The sequence below is a fragment of the Rhinichthys klamathensis genome, unplaced genomic scaffold (assembly GCF_029890125.1).
Source record: "Rhinichthys klamathensis goyatoka isolate OS25496 unplaced genomic scaffold, OSU_Roscu_1.1 h1tg000191l_1, whole genome shotgun sequence".
NCBI classification, from domain to species: domain Eukaryota; kingdom Metazoa; phylum Chordata; class Actinopteri; order Cypriniformes; family Leuciscidae; genus Rhinichthys; species Rhinichthys klamathensis.
This window is the reverse complement of record NW_026606717.1, coordinates 3048445-3070779: the sequence shown is the minus strand read 5'-3', so window position 1 is coordinate 3070779 and position 22335 is coordinate 3048445. Positions and strand designations below refer to the sequence as shown.

General features: G+C 38.5%; 1 protein-coding gene across 2 annotated transcripts; it reads left to right on the top strand.

The window, feature by feature from the left end:
* Positions 1–1665: 1665 nt before the first annotated feature.
* On the top strand, positions 1666–21828 carry kiaa1191 (KIAA1191 ortholog). Of its 2 annotated transcripts, none has more exons than XM_056262112.1 (9): positions 1666–1936; positions 2328–2449; positions 3379–3487; positions 3685–3878; positions 13924–14035; positions 14149–14273; positions 14389–14492; positions 14576–14736; positions 20850–21828. In XM_056262112.1, the coding sequence occupies exons 3-9, from the start codon at positions 3460–3462 to the stop codon at positions 21056–21058; spliced, it is 933 nt and encodes a 310-aa protein (XP_056118087.1). In that variant the 5' UTR covers positions 1666–1936; positions 2328–2449; positions 3379–3459; the 3' UTR covers positions 21059–21828. The 2 variants fall into 2 exon arrangements, with proteins under 2 accessions (XP_056118087.1, XP_056118086.1); XM_056262111.1 differs by having other exon boundaries at positions 14576–14757.
* The last annotated feature ends 507 nt before the right edge of the window (positions 21829–22335 follow it).

Below are 22335 nucleotides of genomic sequence, written 5' to 3'. Positions count from 1 at the left end.
CTGCTGTATAAGCTGCTAGATCACTTATAATTTTCCACAACTCATGTTGTCTGGAGTTTTTTGTACTGAAATTTCTTGGAAAGATATTTTGCAGTGTTTTGTCAGCAGAACAATCCAGAAACACATTAAATAATAGTACAACCCACTGAAGAAATGTGTGTCTATCCCTCACAGCCTCGCTTTCATTCCCGTTAAAAATCAAAGATGGTGCTGCATGTGAATAAGGTCTATTAGAATGTGTTGAACAAGACAGGTTTTTTACATGGGACTGAGCATTAGATGAGGCAGAGCTAGGAGAGCCTAGGATCAACATTTCGGTTTTGGATTTTTTAAGCTGCGAAAAGTAACTAGCCATCCAGGTTTTCATTTCCTCAAAGCACTCCAACATACTAGTTTGAGTTAATAGGTAAATAAAATTGGGTATCATTAGCTTAGCAACGGATATTAGGTGATAGGAGATATTACATTTCTGAATAATGTAGCTCAGAGGAAGCATATAAAGAGGGAACAGCAATGGTTATAGAACAGACCCCTGAGGAACCCCATGTGTAAAGGAGCTGAAAAAGATGAAAAATCTCCTACTGTGAAGGTGACTCAGATATGAGATAACGCAACAACACAAGGTTCATACATACCATATCAGTTCTGTTGGTTTATTACACAGTTAAATATATTTGGAGTTTTTAATGAGCTTTGTAAATTACTGAACTGTTTTACTATGGTATGCTTAATTTTATGAAATGTATGTTCTTTGCTATTTTGTATGTGTGTTGGGATTTGGTGGGGCGCTATAAACCATTTAAGCTCATTTGATTAGAGAGAATAACCACCCCAGCCCCCTTGTGTTAATTCCCGTGCCACACCCCCCACCAAACACCAGCACACCACAACACCCTCCTTTAAGGCGCTATAGGGTCCCCTGCACCACCCACCACAGCCCTGGCAGGGGGAATTATAACCTACTTACTTGTGGCTTCATGTGGTTCCTTGGGGGCCCTAATGTGAGTTCATGAGGCCCTACATTTCCAGAGGGCGTCAAAGGAAACAAAAGCTTCTTACTAATCACTGAAGAATCACATGCATTTGTTAGTTTGGTGCCATTACTGCATTTTGGTGGTGGTGGTGTGTGTATGCCCATACAGTAACAATCTTCTAATTCCTTAAAAGCAAAAAGAGAGGAAAGAAAATTGGGGAAAAAAGAGGAAAGAAAAGAAAAAGAAAACAGCAGAAACAAAGCATTTATACAATAGCCTACCAGAAAGATTATAGAAATCCAATAATGTCGATGAAATGAGAACTATAGGTATTCATGGAATAGGTGGAATAAATCTTAATCACCTGGTTGACAGCTGGTTGTTCATTGAGGACTTGCAGTTCTCTTCATTGGCTTTTACTACTGTAGAAGGGATGTATTAAATAAGAAGTCATGTAAAGCCGAAAAAGAACAGTAGCCTACACAGGTTTGCTACTATGAAGGTGAGTAAATAATAACAAATTTTTGGGTGATTTAACTTTCATAGCTAAGATAATTAGCTATGTAAACATACTTGCCAATACATCTCTTTCTGATTCTGATAGCTGCTGTGTATTTATTTTAGGTATTTTACTGCCTCGTGCGGCTAGTTGAAGTACTGCAGCAGTTGCTGTGATGATAATAACAAATCAAAATATCGCGAGATTGGGGGACTGCAGCCCCAGTTGTGTTGTCGTGGTTGGCTTATTGTCAGAGACCTAAAGGAAGTTGAAGTTATGGCAGATAGAAATGCTAACTCTTGTCAAACATATGTGCTGTGTAATTTAACCATTCGGTTAAACGTGTCCTCAGTACCTCGGTTGGACTGTTAGCTGCTGTAGAGAAGGTGCGGGAAGGCTTGAGCTCGCCAGCGCATCCCTCAAACCGGTTTCAGCAGGTCGCCGAAACTGGATTGAACAGCTAGTAGGCTCATTTACATACCATTCAACAAATATTGTCGTATTTGTCCAAATGTGCGGTATTATTCAGTATTTCAGTTATTGCTCCTTTTCTAGTTTCAAACTTAGCCGAAATAATGTTTTGATAACAGATGTGTGTTGTGTTTAACGCTAGTGCGTTGGCTTTTGACACAAGTTAGCGGAAAACAGTAACGTTACTGTGAAAGTGAACAACATTACATAACATCATCCGGACAGACTGGTGTGATCCATTTCCCAGCATTGCGTTATCACTATAATAACGGTGTTTAGTCTTATTATAGACCGTGTTCAGATGCATTTCTTATCACACGTGGTATCTTCTCAGACAAAATGTTTGTCTTGCAGTCAGTCATAAGTTCCTCGTGTTTCTCCAGCTTTTTCTGTCTTATACTGGCTGTGCTAGTCCTGGCGTCCCACAATGCTGACTGAGCAAACTTCAGCTTGTCAGCAAGATCAACCTGTGCTTTAGCAGTGGTGATCCAGCCGCCCATAACAGGTAAGAGACGAACAAATATGCTTTTGATATCTAAACATTAATGCCTAGACAACTCAGCTAGGAAATAATGTCATGTTTATAATGCTAAATTAAAGGCATATTGTATTGGATATACATAGTTACTTTAGAGTACTTCCACACATGACCTACATTTATTAATTTATTCAAAGGCAATCATATTTGTTATTGAAAAAGGCATGATAAAGAAGATTTAAATAGGGTCTTAAATAAAGTATCATTATCTTGGACATGGTAAGTAACATATGGTTAAAAAGTGGACAGCACATGTTTTGGAAATTGTGTGAATAGGTTTGGGCAATATGGCCAAAAATATTATGACAGTGTTTTTTTCCATTTCATTCGACATCAGTATTTAAAACAAAATTCGGTTCATGCCATTAATGGTCAAGTTAATGCATTTCATGTGTTTGTCAGACGTCATGAATGAATGTAACCATTACTTGTTTGTTTGTATGAAATGAATTCTTAAAACGTTAAAAAAGTCCTTTAAAATCCAAAGTCAATTACAACAAAACAAAACATTGCATTTTTATTTTTGTTAAATCAGGTGCCGCACAATAGAATTTGTATACTTGCTATATTAGTTAAAACATGGATGAAAAAATGTCTTGGTTGTAATGTATGATATTCCTTACATACAACAATGATAATAAATGTAATGTTGTAAGAAATTGTATAATATCTGGGATTTTGGAATTTCAGCCACTCGATTCATTGGTAATGATGTTGTGTGGTCAGTCACTTGCACAATGATGCAGAGGGTCAATTGAACACTGTACCAAAGGATTTTAGAACTGTGTCTCTTTAATGATTAATCTGAGGTTGTTGAATGGTTCTTTGGCCTTAAAATCAAATATTGCTTGGTTAATGTGTAACTTGTTCCTTGTTCCTCTTGATTTCATCTGTAGTTTTGATCCAGTCTCCTTTGATTGGGTTTGTCCAGGCTGTCTTCACTTTTTGGTCTAACAGAAACACTTCATTCAGTAGCCATGGTGTCCAGACCTGGAGACCTTCCAGGTAAAGGAGAGATTTAGACTTTATTTATGTTACACATTGCAGTGCATAAAGTGAAAGGGGTCAAGGGTATTAAACATCAACCTACATTTGCAATACGTTTAATAGATTGTAGATGGTTATATCACACCAGTTTCTACTTTTAAATGTATCAAATAATGTGTTTGTTCAGATGTTGTTGTTTTGCTCTTTTACCTCAGCCCTGGAAGCAGGTCCAGGTTCCTCAGAGGGACTCCTCGGAGGGATGTCCATTCCAGTCGGCATGACCCGTCGAGCTTTCAGCTATGATGATAATCTTGAGCGGCCTATGTCTCCACCTCCAACTGACATTAATATTAACAACCTGTGGAGGCGACCTGTTATACCGGAGAGGAAGTTTGCACGACTTGCTGAGGTTCGTGTGCATTTCTTATTCTTTGACCGATTTGCCCACAGGAACATGCAAATACAATACACACACACACACATTATAGAGTCATGTGGAAAAGAAAGTACACCCTTTTGAATTCTATGGTATTATGTATCAGACATAATAAAAAATCCTCTGGCCCTTGGCAGGTCTTAAAATTAGGTAAATACAACCTCAGATGAACTAAAACACATGACGCTGGGACGCATATTACACCATGTCATGGTTTATTTAACAAAAACTAAGCCAAAATGGAGAAACCATTTGTGACAAATTAAGTACACCCGTACTGCTTCCATAGGAATTAAGAGAGTAAGTAGGAGTCGGGCACTGCTAATCAAATGCCTTGGATTAATTGATCATCAGCAAGTGTGACCAACTCTATAAAAGCAGGAGTTTTGTCAGTTTGCTGGTCTGGAGCATTCAGGTGTGTGTTAACAATGCCAAGGAGGAAAGACATCAGCAATATTGCAATTGTTGCTGCCCATCAATCTAGGAAGGGTTACAAGGCCATTTACTAAACAATTTGAAGTCCATTATTCTACAGTGACGATGATTATTCACAAGTGGAAAACATTCAAGACAGTTGCCAATCTTCCAAGTGGACGACGTCCCAGCAAATTAACCCCAAGAACAGACCGTGCTCAGAGAAAATGCAAAAAACCCAAGTCTACATCTCAGACTCTACAGTATGGAAGCTTGTTTCCGCCACAGAATAAAACATTTTATAAGACAATTGCGACTTTTTATCTCACAATTGCGAGTTTACTATAAATATATGTTATAAAGTCAGAATTGCGTGATATAAAGTCGCAATTTCGTGCTATAGTCAGAATTGCGAGATATAAACTCACAATTGTGAGAAATAAACTATAAAATTAGACTTTTTTTCTTGCAATTGCGAGTTTTTAGCTCGCAATTCTGAATTCTTTTCTCAGAATTGTGATATATAAACTCGCAATTGCGAGTTATAAAGTCCAATTCTGAGGAAAAAAAGACTGACTTTTTTTATATCTCACAATTCTGACTTTATAACACGCAATTGCGACTTTATATCACGCAATTCTGACTTTATAACTCGCTATAGTGAGTTTATATCTCGCAATTCTGACTTTAAAGCTTGCAATTGCGACTTAATCACGCAAATGTAAACTCACAATTGTGAGAAAAAAGTCAGAATTGTGAGATTGTCGAGATGTGGTGGATACATGCTTCCATACTACAGGCCTCAGTTAGCATGTTAAAGTTCATGACAGTACATGGCAGCAGGGCTTATGTTTGCAATGTTGCATCTGAACAACCCACAAGACTAATGGAACGATGTCCTTTTGACAGACTAGACCAAAGTGGAGATGTTTTGCCATAAAGCCCAGTGCCATGTTAGGCAAAAACCAAACACAACATATCACCACAAACACCTCATACCAACTGTCAAGCATGGTGGTGGAGAGCTGATGATTTGGGCTTATTTTGCAGCCACAGGACCTGGGCACCTTGCAGTCATTGAGTCGACCATGAACTCCTCTGCATACCAGAGTATTCTGAGGCCATCTGTCCGGCAGCTAAAGCTTGCCAAAAATTGACTGGTATGCCCCGCCCCCCTTAGTTACTGTTGCTAACTCGGACAAACTAACAGAGTTGCTAACTGTCTTACTATGACAGCTGTCAGTGTCATTCTTGTCCCAAGATGTTTTTGATACATTTTGGACACCAGAAGGACCATCTCTCGTCGAGGAGCATTCAAGTGGTACTTAAAGGGATACTTCAGGATTTAGCATTAAGCTTTGTATCAGTAGAAAACCTGTAGTATTTTCGAATTACCATGCTCTCCTCCCTCATGTTCCCCTGAGACGAGAAATTTATGTATTTTTTTGTCTGGAAAAAATCCTCCGATGACGCAAAAAACGTCATTTTGCGTCATCTGAGGATTTTTTGGCCAGAGGATAAAAACTACAGCCAGTAGAAGGAGCTGTTCCGCATGTTTTCAACCCGCCCATAGAGGGTGGGATCTCACTCACAGAATGTACAAAATAGTTTCAGCCATCTTTTATTTGGAAGCTAAGCTAACAGCCTCTTGTTCTGTGGAGAAAGCTGAGTAGTAGGGGTTACCATACATCCTCTTTTTCCCGGACATGTCCGGCCATCGAGATCATCCAAAATGTCCGGAATTCAGCTTTTGCTTTCTGCAGTTGCCATTCATTGAACGCTAAACAAGTGATCGGTAGCATTGCTAAGAAAATTCCCGCTCCTCCGTAAGAGATACGAGACCGGTGCGTCTCACAGGTGTCGCTCATCAGTAATTACGCCACCGGCCTTGCGCCGTTCTCCTGCGGCCCTAGCCTCGTCCTGCTCGCCACAGTAAACATGATGAATGGCGAATTTAGAACGCAAAAGCCTAATCCTGGACATTTTGGGCGATCACAAAATCCCCGTCAGACTCGTCACGGAGACTCACTAGTAGCTTAGCCTTGTTGTTTAACTGCGCTCTCTTGCCGGTAGCCGTGGCTTGGGAGTGGCCTCCTAGGGCAGCGAAGCAAGTGGATTCTGGGAGTTGTTTTCTTTCATGCCCATAAGCCAAAAATACGTTTTCTGTCTTTTCTCAGTCTAAAAGGCTCCAAATTCAAAAATAATTTCACATTTCTACTACATAAATGACCCATTTTAAATACACATTCATCTTTCCAGAGGTAAAGTATCCCTTTAAAGGGGTCATATAATGGTGCATGCACTTTTACAAGTTGATTGTACTGAAATGTGTGTTGGCAGTGTCTGTACACAACCATCATATAATGATAAAAATCCATCCAGTGGTTTTGTTTTAATCTCCTTATATGTTTTCCCCTGCCTAAAAATCGAGCCGTTCGACCGTGTGACGTCACACGCTCGGAAGCCCCTCCCACGATTGTTGATTGACAGGAGCGTCTCAACACAGACCCGCCCTCGCGGGTGAGATCAGCTCCATGAGAGAGCTGTCAATCATAGTCTGCGCGGACCGGCGCGGTCATTGTTGACATGCTGGAGCACTGTCTATGAGCAGAATGGCGTCTAAGCGATTGTGGTGTTCTGTTCTTGGGTGTAATAACGAACACAGCAGTCATTTTAATGTTCCTAAATCCGAACCGCTGAAGACGCAGTGGCTGTGTTTGTTTTCGAAGGGAATATTCCCCACGAGCAACGTCAATGCGTTCATGTTTGCGCGAATCATTTCTCACCAGACTGCTTTATAGACGAGGATCAGTATAAAGCTGGATTTGCTAAGCTGCTGCTCATGAAAAATGGATCGGTAGCTGCTACCAGATATTCGTGTTCCTGCTGAATCTCCAGAAGAACGGAAGTGAGTGTAACGTTTTATTAAACTTTATATTAATATATTAATTAGGGATGCACGATGATATCGGGACAACATCGGTATCGGCCGATAAAAGCTTAAAATGACCATCATCGGCATCGGCCGATATGAATATTTCTGCCGATGAGCCTTGCCGATAGGGTGGCGTGTTTCCTATGCGCACGTGACGCGAACGAAGCATGAGCGCCAGCAAAACTTCCAACTAGGGGTGTGCGTCTCACGGTTTTTGATCGTGGACGATTAAAATGTCTCCACGATCTGCTTTTGAAGAAAAATCATAGTATCGTGCATTCTATCAGTTCAATTCTGGCGCCTTCATCTCAACATACTGTACAACGCGACGTACATTCACACCACATCACATGTTAACGCAGAGGTAGAGTTACACTCACGGTCACGGGACACCGCAATTCACAAAAGTTCATTATTTGCATGTGCGTCAAAGTCTTGCTAGGTAAACATATCATTCACGTGCTGATACGCTGTTCTAACATCCGCTTTTCTGAGCGCGTTACACCCGATGCTCACAGGAACTAAAAGCCTGTCACAGAGTCTGCATGCATACTGGACTAATCTTTCGAGTCTTATTGCGCTGATACTGTCAAATACACACACGGTTTACATAAACAAAGTTGGTTATGTCTAAAGTGAAAGCAAACAGAGAAAATCTGCTTGTCAAATGCGTGTATATTAGACGCGTCGCGTGCAGTTCTTAAAGAGACAGTATAATATGCTGCCGCTTGTCCTTAAAGAGATACTGCACCCAGAAATAAAAATTCTGTCATTATTTACTCACTCTAATGTTGTTCCAAACCTGTATTCATTTCTTTCTTGTGCTTAAATATACTATGGAAGTCACTGAAGTACAGCAACTGTTTGGTTAGCCACATTCTTCCAAATAACTTTTTATAATTTCAACAGAAGAAAGAAACTTGAGAGAGTAAATGATGACAATTTAAATTTTGGGGAGAACTATCTCGTTAATGTTAATAAAACAACAAAACACAAAGAGGAAATCACTCACTGCTCTTGACTGAGAACTTTAATAGAAGCTTTAATAAGATTTTTTTGCACTTAAAAAAAAACACACAAATATATCGGTATCGGTATCGGGCAAAATTAGTCTGAAAATATCGGCATATCGAATATCGGCCAAAATCCTATATCGTGCATCCCTAATATTAATCTTTGCAAATCGCTAGCTGCACGCTTCACAATGAATGCGTCTAAGGTTTACACTCAGGGTACATTACGGCATGTTTTCTATGTATGACGTTCTCAATATAATTCATAATCCCACGTTTATACTGAACAACGCGTTATGGTTATTGAGTTACAAATGGTGTACGCCAGAGCTCTGGTGTATGCATAAAACAGAGGGGCGGAGTCAGCAAAGCTCATGATCATTTAAAGTCATATGCACTGAAACGGCGTGCTGAAAACAGAGCTGTTTTTGACCAGGTAAAATAAGTGTTTTCTTACAATACTAATGAGAATTTTTAATTAAAGTATATTACAAACTTTTAATTTAGACCCTAAAGAATCATATTAGCTTGTACAAAAATGGCATTATATGACCCCTTTAAATATGCCATGGAGGGATATATAAAAGATTTTTAAAAAATAAATATGGTGGGTATCAAGATTAATTTGGAAGCGAGGGTTTACAGGTCACAATGGAAGCGGGAGATCAACACTGTTCATGTACCACAGGGTAAGATTAAATTAATTTACAGTTAACCAGTTTAATATGGAGAGGTGCTGAAATGCAGACCTTCGTTTGTGTTTTTGACTTGCACTGTACTTGACGTGAGGACAGTTACCTATTAGATTTGTGCGTTAGCATGGCAGCATAACTGACTTTAATTGTAACTTTAATGAGAGTATGACAACCAGAAAATGAATGTTTTTGTCCTCATTGGGATTGGGGTTGAATCCTTAGGGAACCAGGTTACTGTGACCACGTCATTGGATTAATACACGGCTTAATCCAAAGCAGACATTTTGCTCTGTCTTGTTTGGGTTTAGGAAATGTAATAAAATAAATTCCATTGCCCATCCTCTCAGGATGCCTGGAATGAGAGTAAAATGTACCCCAGGCACATCATTTTACCATTTTTGTAGCATAAACACCATCAAACCGATGAGAGCTTCGGATCTTCCACTGTTTCTCTATGGCGCTGAAACCTAAAGATGTCCGAGTTCCGGTGCCTTTGCAACTGATTCTCAGCTGCCATTGGCTCATCTGTGTTTAAAGGGATACTCCACCGTTTTTTCATATTAAACTGTTTTTCCCTTAACTAAGACGAGTTGATACATACCTCTCTGGTCTCAGTGCGTGCACTAAATCGCTCTGTCTTGTGGCGAAACTTTGATAGCACTTAGTTTAGCCCAGTTCATTCATTAGGATCGAAGCAGAGAAGCGACCAAACACCTCCACGTTTTCCCTATTTAAATACACGAGTAGTGTAACTCGACCAAGAATGGTGACACAAAATAAGATGTTGCGCTTTTCTAAGCGTGTAAAGTGGATAACTATAATGTATGGCGGAATACCATAGCAAGTGCTTGGGAGCACTTCGACTCGGCGCATATATATCTATGGACTCGGCGCAGTAATATCATCACTCCGGGGGGGGGGGAGAGGATTTTTCACGAGTGATGATATTACTGCGCGAGTCCATAGATATATATGCGGCGAGTCGAAGTGCTCCCAAGCACTTGCTATGGTATTCCAATAACATAAGGGAATAACATAGTTTAATATGAAAAAACGGTGGAGTATCCCTTTAAGGGAAGGGCTTACCGATAGGTCAATTGGTTAATGCAATAGAACAATGATCCTAAGCACACCATTAAATCTACACCAGAATAGCTGAAAAAGAAAAGAATCAAGGTTTTGCACTTGCACAGTCCAGACCTCAACCCGATTGAAATGCTGTGGCAGGACCTTAAAGGGTCATGAAACCCTAAAACACATTTTTTGAGATGTGAACAGATACAGGTTGCACATCACTGAAAACACTAGGGGTGACCCCGAATAGTCGAAGATTCGATGCTTCGATAGGAGGAGCCTGATTCGACTACCAATCTCACGGTCGAATCTTCGCAGATGTGTTATTAATGAGGATTATGTCATTTTGGCTATATGAGTGTGCTCAATGTCTGATTTCACATAGAACTACTGGTTTTCTGTCAATACGTTAATATACAGCCTATTATGATAATGCTGTCAATAAAAATGTGCAAAGAAAGAAGCTTTTAATAAATATTTTGTAACGTGCGTGCAGCGTGAATAAATCCAAACACCCCGTGACAGATTTAAGTTTCACTTTCGATCCGTGACCGACAGAGGAGCGTCTTGTCGGCAGGGATTTAAATCTTTAAAAATGTCTGGGATAAGAAAATCTAAAGATGCACACCATCAGAAAGGATATTCTCCAAGGCTGGATTTCGCATCAGGAAAACCATGATCGCACTTCTGCCGGCCAACGTTAACAGGTTGGTTTTCCTCGGGACGTTCTAAAACGCTTAAATGGCACTTTTACGTGCTTAATGTGTACACAGTAGGCTACACACCTTAAGAAACCATTCTATGTGCAGATAAGCAGATGAACCCAGAATATGAACGCAACGCGTTTCTCCTATAGAAAGTCACGTAAAGCTCTTTCTTTAACGGTTTTCTATGGGAGGAAAATGCTTAACGTAGCCTATAATAAAACGCGTTGCGTTCATATTCTGGGCTCATCTGCTTTTCTGTAGGCTATATAGTACTATGCTTTATTAATAAGGTGTGTACAGAATTTGATCTTTTAATATAACAGTTTTAGGACAAAGCCGTTAAACGTTTTTCACGTTAAGCGTTAGAATGTATTTTATCCGTGCACACAATTTGAAAAGACTCAAACGGACACAGGCCGAGTGAAAGACTGGATTTTGTTTTTTCGATCAGGTATGGGTAGCTACAAGTGATTTCAAAACATTTCAGCCGGTTCTAATTTGATTTTTGGATACTGTGAACACGTTTAGCTAAAAAGACTGCCGCTCCAGTTTAGCGTTTATTGTTGTTTCAGCAGTTAAAAAGACAAAGTTGACAATCCTGGGCCATACTTTCGTTATTTTAATAATTTTTTTATTTTTATTTTATTAATTGATCACTCGGGGTGATCTAATTTAACTATTTGTGACTTGTGTTTTGAATATTTGTTCCCCTGCACTTTAGGCATTTTGCACACATTTGTTCTGCTTCTTGTGACTTGATTCTGACTTATTTTGTTTTGTATTTTTATTTATTATAAATGTATATTGTGTTCTTAATTGTTGATTATTTTTCAGTGCATCGATGTTGCGCTGTAGGCTTACTTAGAGCATGCTCGTACAGGCAATTCAGCCGATTTAATTTGATTTGCATGTGAAATGCAAATCCTATCTGCAGTGTGGCCTTTCTGCAGTTATTTATGTTATTTCTTAGTTTTATTGATCCGAAATGTTTTTATACATTTTCTTCTATATCTTTGTGTGATGTTCTGTAGATCGCGGCTTTAAAATGTTAAAGCCCCGCCCCCTCCCCAACACCACACACATAATTCGACTATTAGTCGACTATAGGCAGGACTTGACGAATCTGATTCGACTATGAAAATCCTTAGTCGGGGACACCCCTAGAAAACACTAAAAGCACTCATAAATGTTAACAATAAGTGGAAATTGGTTATTTTTGCGTTTTCCCGAGCCATTTCGTTCTTCCAGGTTGAAAAGCAAAGTCTAGGCAACATCACGGAATGTGAGATAGAAGCGCCCCTTCGGAGTATGTGACTGGCTGCAGGCGCGATTCTACGTCAGCTGGCCCCGAGCTAAACTCTGCATTTAATCATGGGAAAGAGCTCGTTCAATCCAATCCCTGCGCTGTATTACGCATGAGATCGCATTACAGCGGAGAATTGAAAAAAAAAACATCGCCGCGCCATCTGCGTGGAACTCCGTGAGGAGTTCAACAACGCTCACAACGCGGATCATATCGTTCATATATTGACTGGAGCAAGATCGTTTCAAGTTTTTATGGACATATTTCATATACTCTACTGCTCTAAACGTGAACCAGCACCGTTTGTGCGCACATGTCTTCTATATAATATAATTACAATAACACGTTTGTAGGTCTATATTGTATCATTTATCATTGTTGTCTTATTTAAGTTGATTTTCTGTAAACTGTATCTTTATTTTTGGACTGATAGTGGTTAATAAAGTAAAATAATGGTATGCAAGAGTATCAGTGGTAATATCATTGAGTTCCTGTTGGTCAGTGATAGAGGAACGGTGTAACAACTCAGGCTTAGCCTGACAGTTAGCCTGCCCTGGACCAGGTTAGTTTCCCAGCATATGTTGCCAGAGTAACTGAGTTTGAACTATTTTAAGTTTGCTTTATGAAACAGAATCCACCAACAAGAAGTCTGACTAACCAAAATAAGCCTGGCTTGTATGCTGATCTTGTTTTATGGAACAGCCCTCTGGTAAAGACCAGACGTTTTTTTATTATTATGTTTTGATTAGGGCTGCTCAATTATGGCAAAAATCATAATCACGAATATACATTATTTTGGTTAATATTGAAATCACGGTTATTGGTGGGCGAATATAAACAAAGTCTTATTTCATGATATGAGTAATTTTAGATATCAGTAAAATTTCACAATTATCGATAGGCTACTTTAGCAAAAAAACTAATCCTCAAAACAGTTACTGAGGAAAAGTAAACAGTCAGCAATACAATAAGATCAAAGAAAATGGACAAATAAATACAACAGAACAAAAATACAAATTAAATAAACAGTGCTTTAAGTTTTTCAGGAAGATGTACTAACAATGGTATTCAAGCAAATAATAGCCTACAACAGAAATTGAATAAAGTAATCAAATATAAAATAACACTGCACTGTCTTCACTGTATGCATTAAATATAGATGAATCCTTATTAAAGCCACAAAATGTATTTATTTGAAAGCAGTGAGGGATTTTTATCTTTGTATTTTGTTGTTCTCATTAACGACACAGACCGAAGCAGTAATATAGGGTTGCTGTCACTTTTAATAGCTGCACGGATCTATTATACTGTTACACATGCGTTTTCTTTCTCAACTGTTTACATCAATTTAAGACATAAACGAGTGTTTAAGAGGATACTTTTCAAAACTGCATTTTGGCATTTTTGTGTGTAGGTTATTTGACCCTTTAGAATCTGAAGCCCACAGTATACTTCGCTTAATACGTGTTCTGCTCCATCTTGCAGCACGGGCACAGAAAGCTGCTTGGGTAACAGTGTCTCTATCACAGCTTAATACACTAATGACACTGTTTAATATCAGGCATGTCACACAGTTTTGCAATGGTAGACTGCATTTTACTCACTGATTCGGCTGATTTAGATGTTAAGTTTAGTGGCTTAGGAAGGAATGAAATTGCAATACTGAATATGGCAGCGGCACAATAATCGTTTTTTCAATTAATTGATCAAATATAAATTAATTGATTAATCGTACAGGCCTAGTCCTGATACATAAACCATAGAATTCAAAAGGGTTTACTTTCTTTTTCACATGACTGTATATATTCTCCATACCACAGTTTAAGACTAATACCACAGTTAGACTAATGCTAACAATTCTTCCTGTATACGTTTAGGAGGATGAGTCAGAAGGAGGGGTAAAACAAAGTGCTACCTTTGAATCCACTAAACCTTCAGGCCCTGTGGTGAAAGCCAAAGCTTCGTCTGTCATGAACTCCCTCATCATCAGTAAGAATGTTACGATGGTTGCCTCATGCATCATATTTCACAGTGTTGACTGCTCTTTAGTGGAAAGTTTAGTTTAGTTTAGTCCTAATTGGACCTGTTGTGTTTCGTTACAGAGCAGACCCAGGAGAGCATGCACAGGTTCGAGAAGCAGGCAGGACTGACCGATACAGGCTACACTCCACACAAAGGCCTGAATGCAGAGGAGACCCGATACCATCGCCTGGCCGAGTCAATGCATGTAGGCAGAGATCCTCTTTACATCAGCTCCAAATGTTATAGGATAGATTTTGGTCTGACATCTCCAATACAGGTCTTTTTTTAAAAGCATAAATTGTGTGTATTGGATGTTGTAGAAGCTTCAAATGCAAAGTGTGGATGCCAAAGAAGAGAAACAGCCTTCATCTAATCAGTCAACGCCTTCCGGGACCCCTCAATCCTCACCCAAGCAGAAACGCAGGTGCCTGTATGAGTCAGCAGCTTCACATCCTTTGTTTTGCATTAATCATTTGTGGGTTGTAATTTTGAGTGTGTGTTTGGCAGGGGCTGGTTCAGTAGTCAAGGCTCCACAGCATCTCTCACAGGCTCTGAGATGAGCACCAGCTCTAGCTCCAGTATAGATCTGGCTTCAGGTGACGGACCTGTAGAGCGCTGGGGTGTTTTTGGACCTCGGCCTCAAGTCAACAAGTCCACCACTGACCCAGGTACAGATTCAGCCATGACAGGTAAACCACACTGTGTACTTCACATGTAGAGAAACCTTTCTGCACACTCTTTAAATATCAAAATCACCCTAAAGACCCCCACTTGCGTTCAAATAATTCATTCTAACAGCATGAGTTGATCAGATATGATCATGTTATCATAATAACAGTAATAATATAATAACAGTAGGCTAGGTTTTGTAGATCTTTGTCAATCCAGCACATTGCTCCCAACCTTGTAAATCTATCTACAATCTACTCATAATTTGAAGTATTTACAGTAAAATCTTAATTTTATCATCAGGCAGGCTCTTACTAAGAATGAGAATAAATCTGTTATTCACATTACCTTCCAGTTTACTCATTTGAGTTTTCACTCTCCTCAAAGACTGATTGAAAATAACATGTGCTGGAAAAAAATTCAAGCTCATTTAAAAAACAGATTGAATAAGTCATAAACGCACATAATCTCAAATCAGTATTAATAGGCCAGGTTGTTTGTTAGCTGAAAATAGCTGAAAGTTAAGTTTATGAAATGTATATACTTGGCAGAAGAATTATTTATGTGAATGTTGATCACTATTAATGATTTAACTATTTAATGATTTAACTATTTATTGAACATTGCTGGGCTTTGTTTGCATTTTTTATTAAGACAGGGATTAAAGTTCTCCGTCGCTACGACGGAGAACTTTAATTGCAGGGTTCCCGTCTGTCCTTATGTTTTAAATTCACTTTTCATAATTTTAAGGCCGTAAATATGCTTACATTTCTGAAATAGTGCAATAAATGTCTTAATTTCAGTTTGAACAGGTCTTAAATTAAGGAAAGACGAGGTGTATTCACCCTGCTGAGGGGGATGTGATCAAAGCCTGGAGTGGAGTAAAAGCATGTGCCTCTCTCCACTCTAAGCGTTCTGTAATCACTCCGCTCTGGATCCACTCCGGGTTTTCCATTCCCGCTCACGGAAAAACTGCTCCGTGTTCACTCCATTTTAAAAGTTATTCTAATATGTAATATGTTTATTTTTTTATATCATGAACGTCTGAATTTATAATACTATTTGTAACATTTATAATACTATATGTAACGGTTTGGAAAGTATTCTACACGTTTAATAAATATAATTACAGAAAAATGACCAAATGTAGTGAACGCGCCTATAGAGAGAAATGCACATTTTATACTGGTTACATAAGAGAGTAGTCAGTTTCTATTCGTTTTGAATTCTTTTCCTTAAAAGTAGACATTTCAAGCTTTATATATATATATATATATATATATATATATATATATATATATATATATATATATATATATATCTATATCATGCCTGTGAAGTAGTCTATACGCTGAGTTTCAGTTCACGTGCAATGCAATATCGGCCTGGCGCCTCCATGTCCTGATTATATTGTCTGCTATATTTGCTTCTCATTTATTAAATCTAGGCAATTGGTTGATGAAACATCGATTCAAATTAAGATACAATTTATACAAAATTAAATTCACTTTAAAGAAAGGCTTTATACAAAACAAAACTTAATGAAGTGGTCAAAATCATGTCTGACCCACTCCATATGTCTCCCGATATATTGCTCAACTAATGATCCTATCTTACTCATGCCCAGCGCCGTACCCACCATTGAGGTCCCCGAGGTCAGGACCTTGGTAATTTTTCGAAGTGCAAATAATGAAGGTTATGAAATAATTGCATTGAATAAAGCATTTTTGCACTCTCACGTTCGTTATTTTAAATGATGATATGCGCGAAAAGTGTGCCCAAATAGAGAGCGACGCCGCCGCAACGCTCGCTTGTTTTCCCAGGCAAGGTGAAACAAATCAAATCAAAGTAGGCTTTATGTTCAAAGAAGGTGCGAGCCGAGCGCGAATTCCAGCGTGACGCTTCACGACACGCTTTCAGTTAACGGTCATATATTGTGTGAGTCTGGCCTTCGAGATGTAAGTAGCTAAACCAAACAACTGTTTATGATAAAAGTATTAAAGGGGTCATATAATGGCACATGCACTTTTACAAGTTGATTGTACTGAAATGTGTGTTGGCAGTGCCTGTACACAAACATCATATAATGATAAAAATCCATCCAGTGTTTTTGTTTTAATCTCCTTATATGTTTTCCCCTGCCTCAAATTGAGCCGTTCGTTTTTGTGACGTCAATAAAACGGACGCCCCTCCCACGATTGTTGATTGACAGCCGGGTTTCAACACAGACCAGCCCTCGCTCGTGAGGGAGCGAGCTGTCAATCATAGTCTGCGCGGCGCGGACCGGACCGGCCTGGTCATTGTTGATATGCTGGAGCACTGTCTATGAGCAGAATGGCGTCTAAGCGATTGTGGTGTTCTGTTCTTGGGTGTAATAACGAACACAGCAGTCATTTTAATGTTCCTAAATCCGAACCGCTGAAGACGCAGTGGCTGAGTTTGTTTTCGTAGGGAATATTCCCCACGAGCAACGTCAATGCTTTCATATTTGCGTGAATCATTTCACACACCAGACTGCTTATAAACGAGGAGGGTCAGTATAAAGCTGGTTTTGCTAAGAAGTACCAACTATTCGTGTTCCTGCTGAACCTCCAAAATAACTGAAGTGAGTGTATCGTTTTATTAATCTTTAATATTTATATTAATCTTTGCAAATCGCTAGATGCACGCTTCACAATGAATGCGTCTAAGGTTGCTACACTCAGGGTACATTACGGCATGTTTTCTATGTACGACGTTCTCAATATAATTCATAATCCCACATCTATAATGAACAACGCGTTATGGTATTGTGTTACAAACGGTGTACACAGAACAGAGAGGCGGGGTGAGCAAAGCTCATGATCATTTAAAGTCATATGCACTGAAACGGCGTGCTGAAAACAGAGCTGTTTTTGACCAGGTAAAATAAGTGTTTTCTTACAATACTAATGAGAATTTTTAATTAAAGTATATTACAAAGTTTTAATTTAGACTCTAAAGAATCATATTAGCTTGTACAAAAATGGCATTATATGACCCCTTTAAACGAGTAACAGAAACAATCAGTTTGCAAAGCCTATCAATCAAAGCTCAGCTTTGGGAAGATAAGATATACAGGTAAAGATTAGGAGACTGAGAAGAAGAGAGAATGTGATGGAGATGAGAGAGGAAGAGCTGGTATTGCATACTGTGCCCATGAGATTAACATTATTACAATGTATTCCTATTTAACACATAAATGTTCTTTGCTAATTACAGTGGAAAATATAAGCTCAATTTAACAACACAAGTACCTATTAATTATAATGCCATAATAGTAGTATTGTATAAATATTAATATTTGTATATGGTCCTCGAATATGTTATATTTCACCAGTATCAGCATTGGGAGTGTTTGCACAACTTGCATCATTAAGCCAGTAGGTGGCGACAAGTGACTGTCTTTATGAGTGAACAATTAAACCATTAAATGAACAGATTAGTCCAAAAACAAGTTGCTGAAACCAATCTTTGATGCTCATATAAATTGATCATTTGCCTGTGGACACAGAAGTATTGCATTGGCATTTGATTGAAATGTAACATCTATGCAAAATAATCCTTGAATCATTCCTAATTTAAGGCCATTCCCGGTTTGAATATGTGATTTTTGTTTTGTCAAGCATAAACAATCTGCGTTTCCATTTTGTAGTGTGGATCATTCATTGCAGCATTAATCTGTTATCTCCTTGACAAATAATTAATCCCACTGCTACTGTTAACACCTTAAAATGCACACGTGTAGATGAGGAAAATAAAAAAAATTCCTCTTTTGGGTTCGTTATGTCCACGAACCCCCATAGCAGGATTACTATAGTAAGGACCTCAGTATTTATAAAATCCTGCGCACGGCCCCGCTCATGCTGTTCACTTTTCATATAATCAACATAGATCAAATTAAAAAATAACATTATATTATTTATTTATAATGGCTAGGTTAAAAACAGTTATTATATTATGTATAGTTTGTTATATTAGCTCACTTTGCGGCAAAAGCTCTGTTGGCTTTTATTATTTGAGAAATAAAACTTGTGTTAAAGTTATGCAAATGGTTAATTATTTGTATGACTACATCACAAAGAGTCAAGTCTTAGATTGAAAACATTGAAATTTCATAAAGTGTGTAAATAATAGAAACGCAGTTCAAAATGGCCTTTCTTTAAATGCAAATGTTCTTTGCGTATTTCATTTGTGAAGGTAAAGCATGTACTCACTATAACACCTAATTACAAGAAGAAAAAACTGCTCTTAAACTGGGTGTGTGACAGGCTGTGGAATGGGGTTTTGACGAGGAAAAATTCTCAGTCAAAATATATATTTTTTATATAAATATATATTTTGTTAAGAGGAACCAGCTATCTATTCAGGTGAGATGTGAGGTATAACACTACCGTTCAAAAGTTTTTATTTTATTTTTGCAAAGATGCATTAAATTAATCTTATACTACAGGCCCGTTGAATGCTTGAATCTGATTGGTTGAGGAACGTTCTAAGGTGTGCAATTATTTTCAGGGAAACGCACGGCTAAAGTAGTTCCAGGCAGGTCTTGACCACATTACCGTTCCATATCACTTTGCGTAGTCAACTGTCATAACGGAAAATATAATACAATTCATAACAAGAAAAAACATGCAGCCCATGCGCTTGATCTGCCATTTTCAATGTCTAACTTCACAATCAATGGAAACATGCAGTTTAATTTTAATAAATAAAGCATATAGTCCTATCTATAATCAATCAAATTAAACTGAATATAGGCCAAATACATTGATAGTCCTGCTGCATGGGTTTTCGTAATTAATGCAGATAATAGGCTATAACAAATAAATAATTATTGATAGGCCTATACTTGTTAATAGCACTTTGTGTTTCATTTATTAGGCTAGTCTACTGTCAATATTAGAAGAAAAAAAACATGAACGAACTAATTAAAACAAATTGAGTTAATTAATAAATAATAATATTGACGCACATGCTTCTCTCTCTCTCTCTCTCTCTCTCTCTCTCTCTCTCTCTCTCTCTCTCTCTCTCTCTCTCTCTCTCTCTCTCTCTCTCTCTCTCTCTCTCTCTCTCTCTCTCTCTCTCTCTCTCTCTAATAACTGCATTAATAACTGCATAAAGCCGAGGACACACTTATTGTAAGGGCGGTTATGAATGTAATTTGATACTTTGTTATGATTGATCATGCCCAAACGCGTGTTCAGCACGTTCAGTCTGTGTTCACAGTCGGTGTGTAAAATCTGCTGCAGCCGATGGAAACAGTCAGAGAGTTTTTCAGCCAGTCGTTAAGTGTGTCCAGCATTTAGTCTGCTATCAGTGGCTCAATCCTCCGTTACTAACTCTAAAATGACGTTTTGGAATTAGCAACGGAGGCATGGGATTAGATGCGCAAGAAATTAGTCCTACATACAAGAGCGTTTTAATGACAAAAACTTTACAAACGTCTTGAAATACATCATTTGAACAATGTTTCGAGGTGTGGTAACTGTAGTATAAGCGGAATAATTGACGACAGGCCGTTAAATTATTAGAAAAATAATGCACACCCGAGGTGTAACGGCCACTCCGCTTCGCGTCGTGACCGCATTACCACCTCGGGTGTGCATTATTTTTCTAATAATTCAACGGCCTGTCGTCAATTATTCCTTACAAAACTGACGGAAAAGACGTTTATGGTGTTACAAAAGACTGATAATTAGAAAAGTTTCTTGAGCAGCCAGCAACTCTAGTCATCAAATCATGAGTAATGATGCTGAAAATTCAGCTTTGCCAACACAGGAATGAATTACATTTTCTAACATCTTTAAATAGAAAAAGTTATTTTAAATTGTAATATTATTTCACAGTATAATTGTTATTTCTGATTAAATGAGCATTAGAGACTTCTTTCAAAAACAGAAAAAGTCTTACCGACCCCAAAGTTTTGAACAGTAGTGTATATCATTCACATCATTTCTGGGCCATTTTACGTCATTCAGACCAGCCAGCTTCTTATGTTTATCCAAGTCCCTTCATCAATATGTATTAAACACTGCTCGACCAATCAAATTCAAGGACCAGCACACCCAACGTCATTCCTGTGTGTTTACAGGGGGCTTTGCCCTGCAGTCCTATAAGGGAGCTCAGAAACCCACCCCTATGGAAGTGATGAAGGCTCAGGCCACCCGCTTGGCCGAGGACCCCAACTTCAAAGCTCCCCCCAAGATGGAGATCCCCACCATGGAGGGGAAGAGACAGGTGACCCGACCTCACAAACTCAAACACCGGGACATGAACGTCCTTACACCCTCTGGATTCTGAGAGAACTCCCTACATTCACCTCAGCTGTACACATAGTGAACCTGTAGCTGGTCTACCCTCTCTCTCTTTCCCTTGTGCTGTCTTGCTGTTGGGTCACTGCAGTAGTACTTGCTTTTCCCTTCACAGGCGCATCTTTTTGCTAGTGTCTAAAGTAAGTGGTCATCCTCAGATGTCGTGCGAGTGTGTATGAGCACTTTTGTTTGTGCAATCGTCTTTTGTTAGTCTCCTTTTTGCCTTTTAAAGTGTTACTTTAAGTTAGTATGTGTGAGAGTGTGCGTGCCTTGATGTTTTTGGATGTACTGTGGTGTAATTACTCATGGCTTACTTTAACGCTGACTATGATGAACAAAAGCAGTGTTTTTTATGTGTTGGATTTTTCGTTCCATCACATACAGTAGCAACAGGTTAGGAAAAAAAAAAAAAAAACGTTTTTTTGTCTGCCTAGAGCAATTGTTATATATTCAGTAATGATGTTGTGATTTCCTGTGTAACATCATCAATACACACAATAGGTTCAGTGATAACTTAATTCTTTAAGTCTTTGCTGTGTGTATTATGACGTTTAAAGCATTGTGATACGGTTGTGTCGAGGACGATGTGACAAATGAAGAGAGCACTAAATTGACTCAAAGACTGAAAGAACTTGGGCTAAAATTGTATTTAATGTAACAGCTCTGGACGGAGAATTTCTTATATTTTTGTTACAAGTTTCAAATCGTTTCATTTTATTATACATGTTAATACATGAATAAATAAATGGACATAAATGATTTTTGCTTTTTTCGAATTTCTTTCCTGCAATTCCCTGTTTACCTTTTTTTTTTTTTTTGACAATGAGTTCAAATAAATCTTTTTATTACACATGGGCTTTTATTTTGTAGACGCATTCTTCTTTTGTAATCATTTAAAAAAATATATAATTTTTTTTTTATTCTTACTTTGATGCAAACTTGCCTTTCAAAAACAGTAAAAACTTTTACCAACTTTTGACTGGTATTCTCTCTCCGTGTGTGTGTACAGGTGTATATTACATTGTGGGGACTATATCCCTAGCCTGGTCCCACCAGACTCTCGTACATTTCATTTGTAGGAGGGCGGAGCCAGGCTACTATATCCCCACAAAGCTTGTAAAACCTGAGATCACCTACAGTACATTGTGGGGACCAGCCAGCGGTCCCCATGAGGGAAATGGATTAATAAACATAGGGGAGGGGAGGGGGGAGGGGGGGGGGGGTCAAGTGTCCTTGTTTATATAGTGAAATATTATGGCAACCAAC

Excerpts from the sequence above, each read along its gene's own strand:
- kiaa1191 (XM_056262111.1), top strand. The coding sequence starts at position 3,460 with ATGGTGTCCAGACCTGGAGACCTTCCAG. Across the intron at positions 3,488-3,684 it reads CAGACCTGGAGACCTTCCAG|CCCTGGAAGCAGGTCCAGGT; the intron begins GTAAAGGAGAGA and ends CTTTTACCTCAG. Across the intron at positions 14,036-14,148 it reads CATGAACTCCCTCATCATCA|AGCAGACCCAGGAGAGCATG; the intron begins GTAAGAATGTTA and ends GTTTCGTTACAG.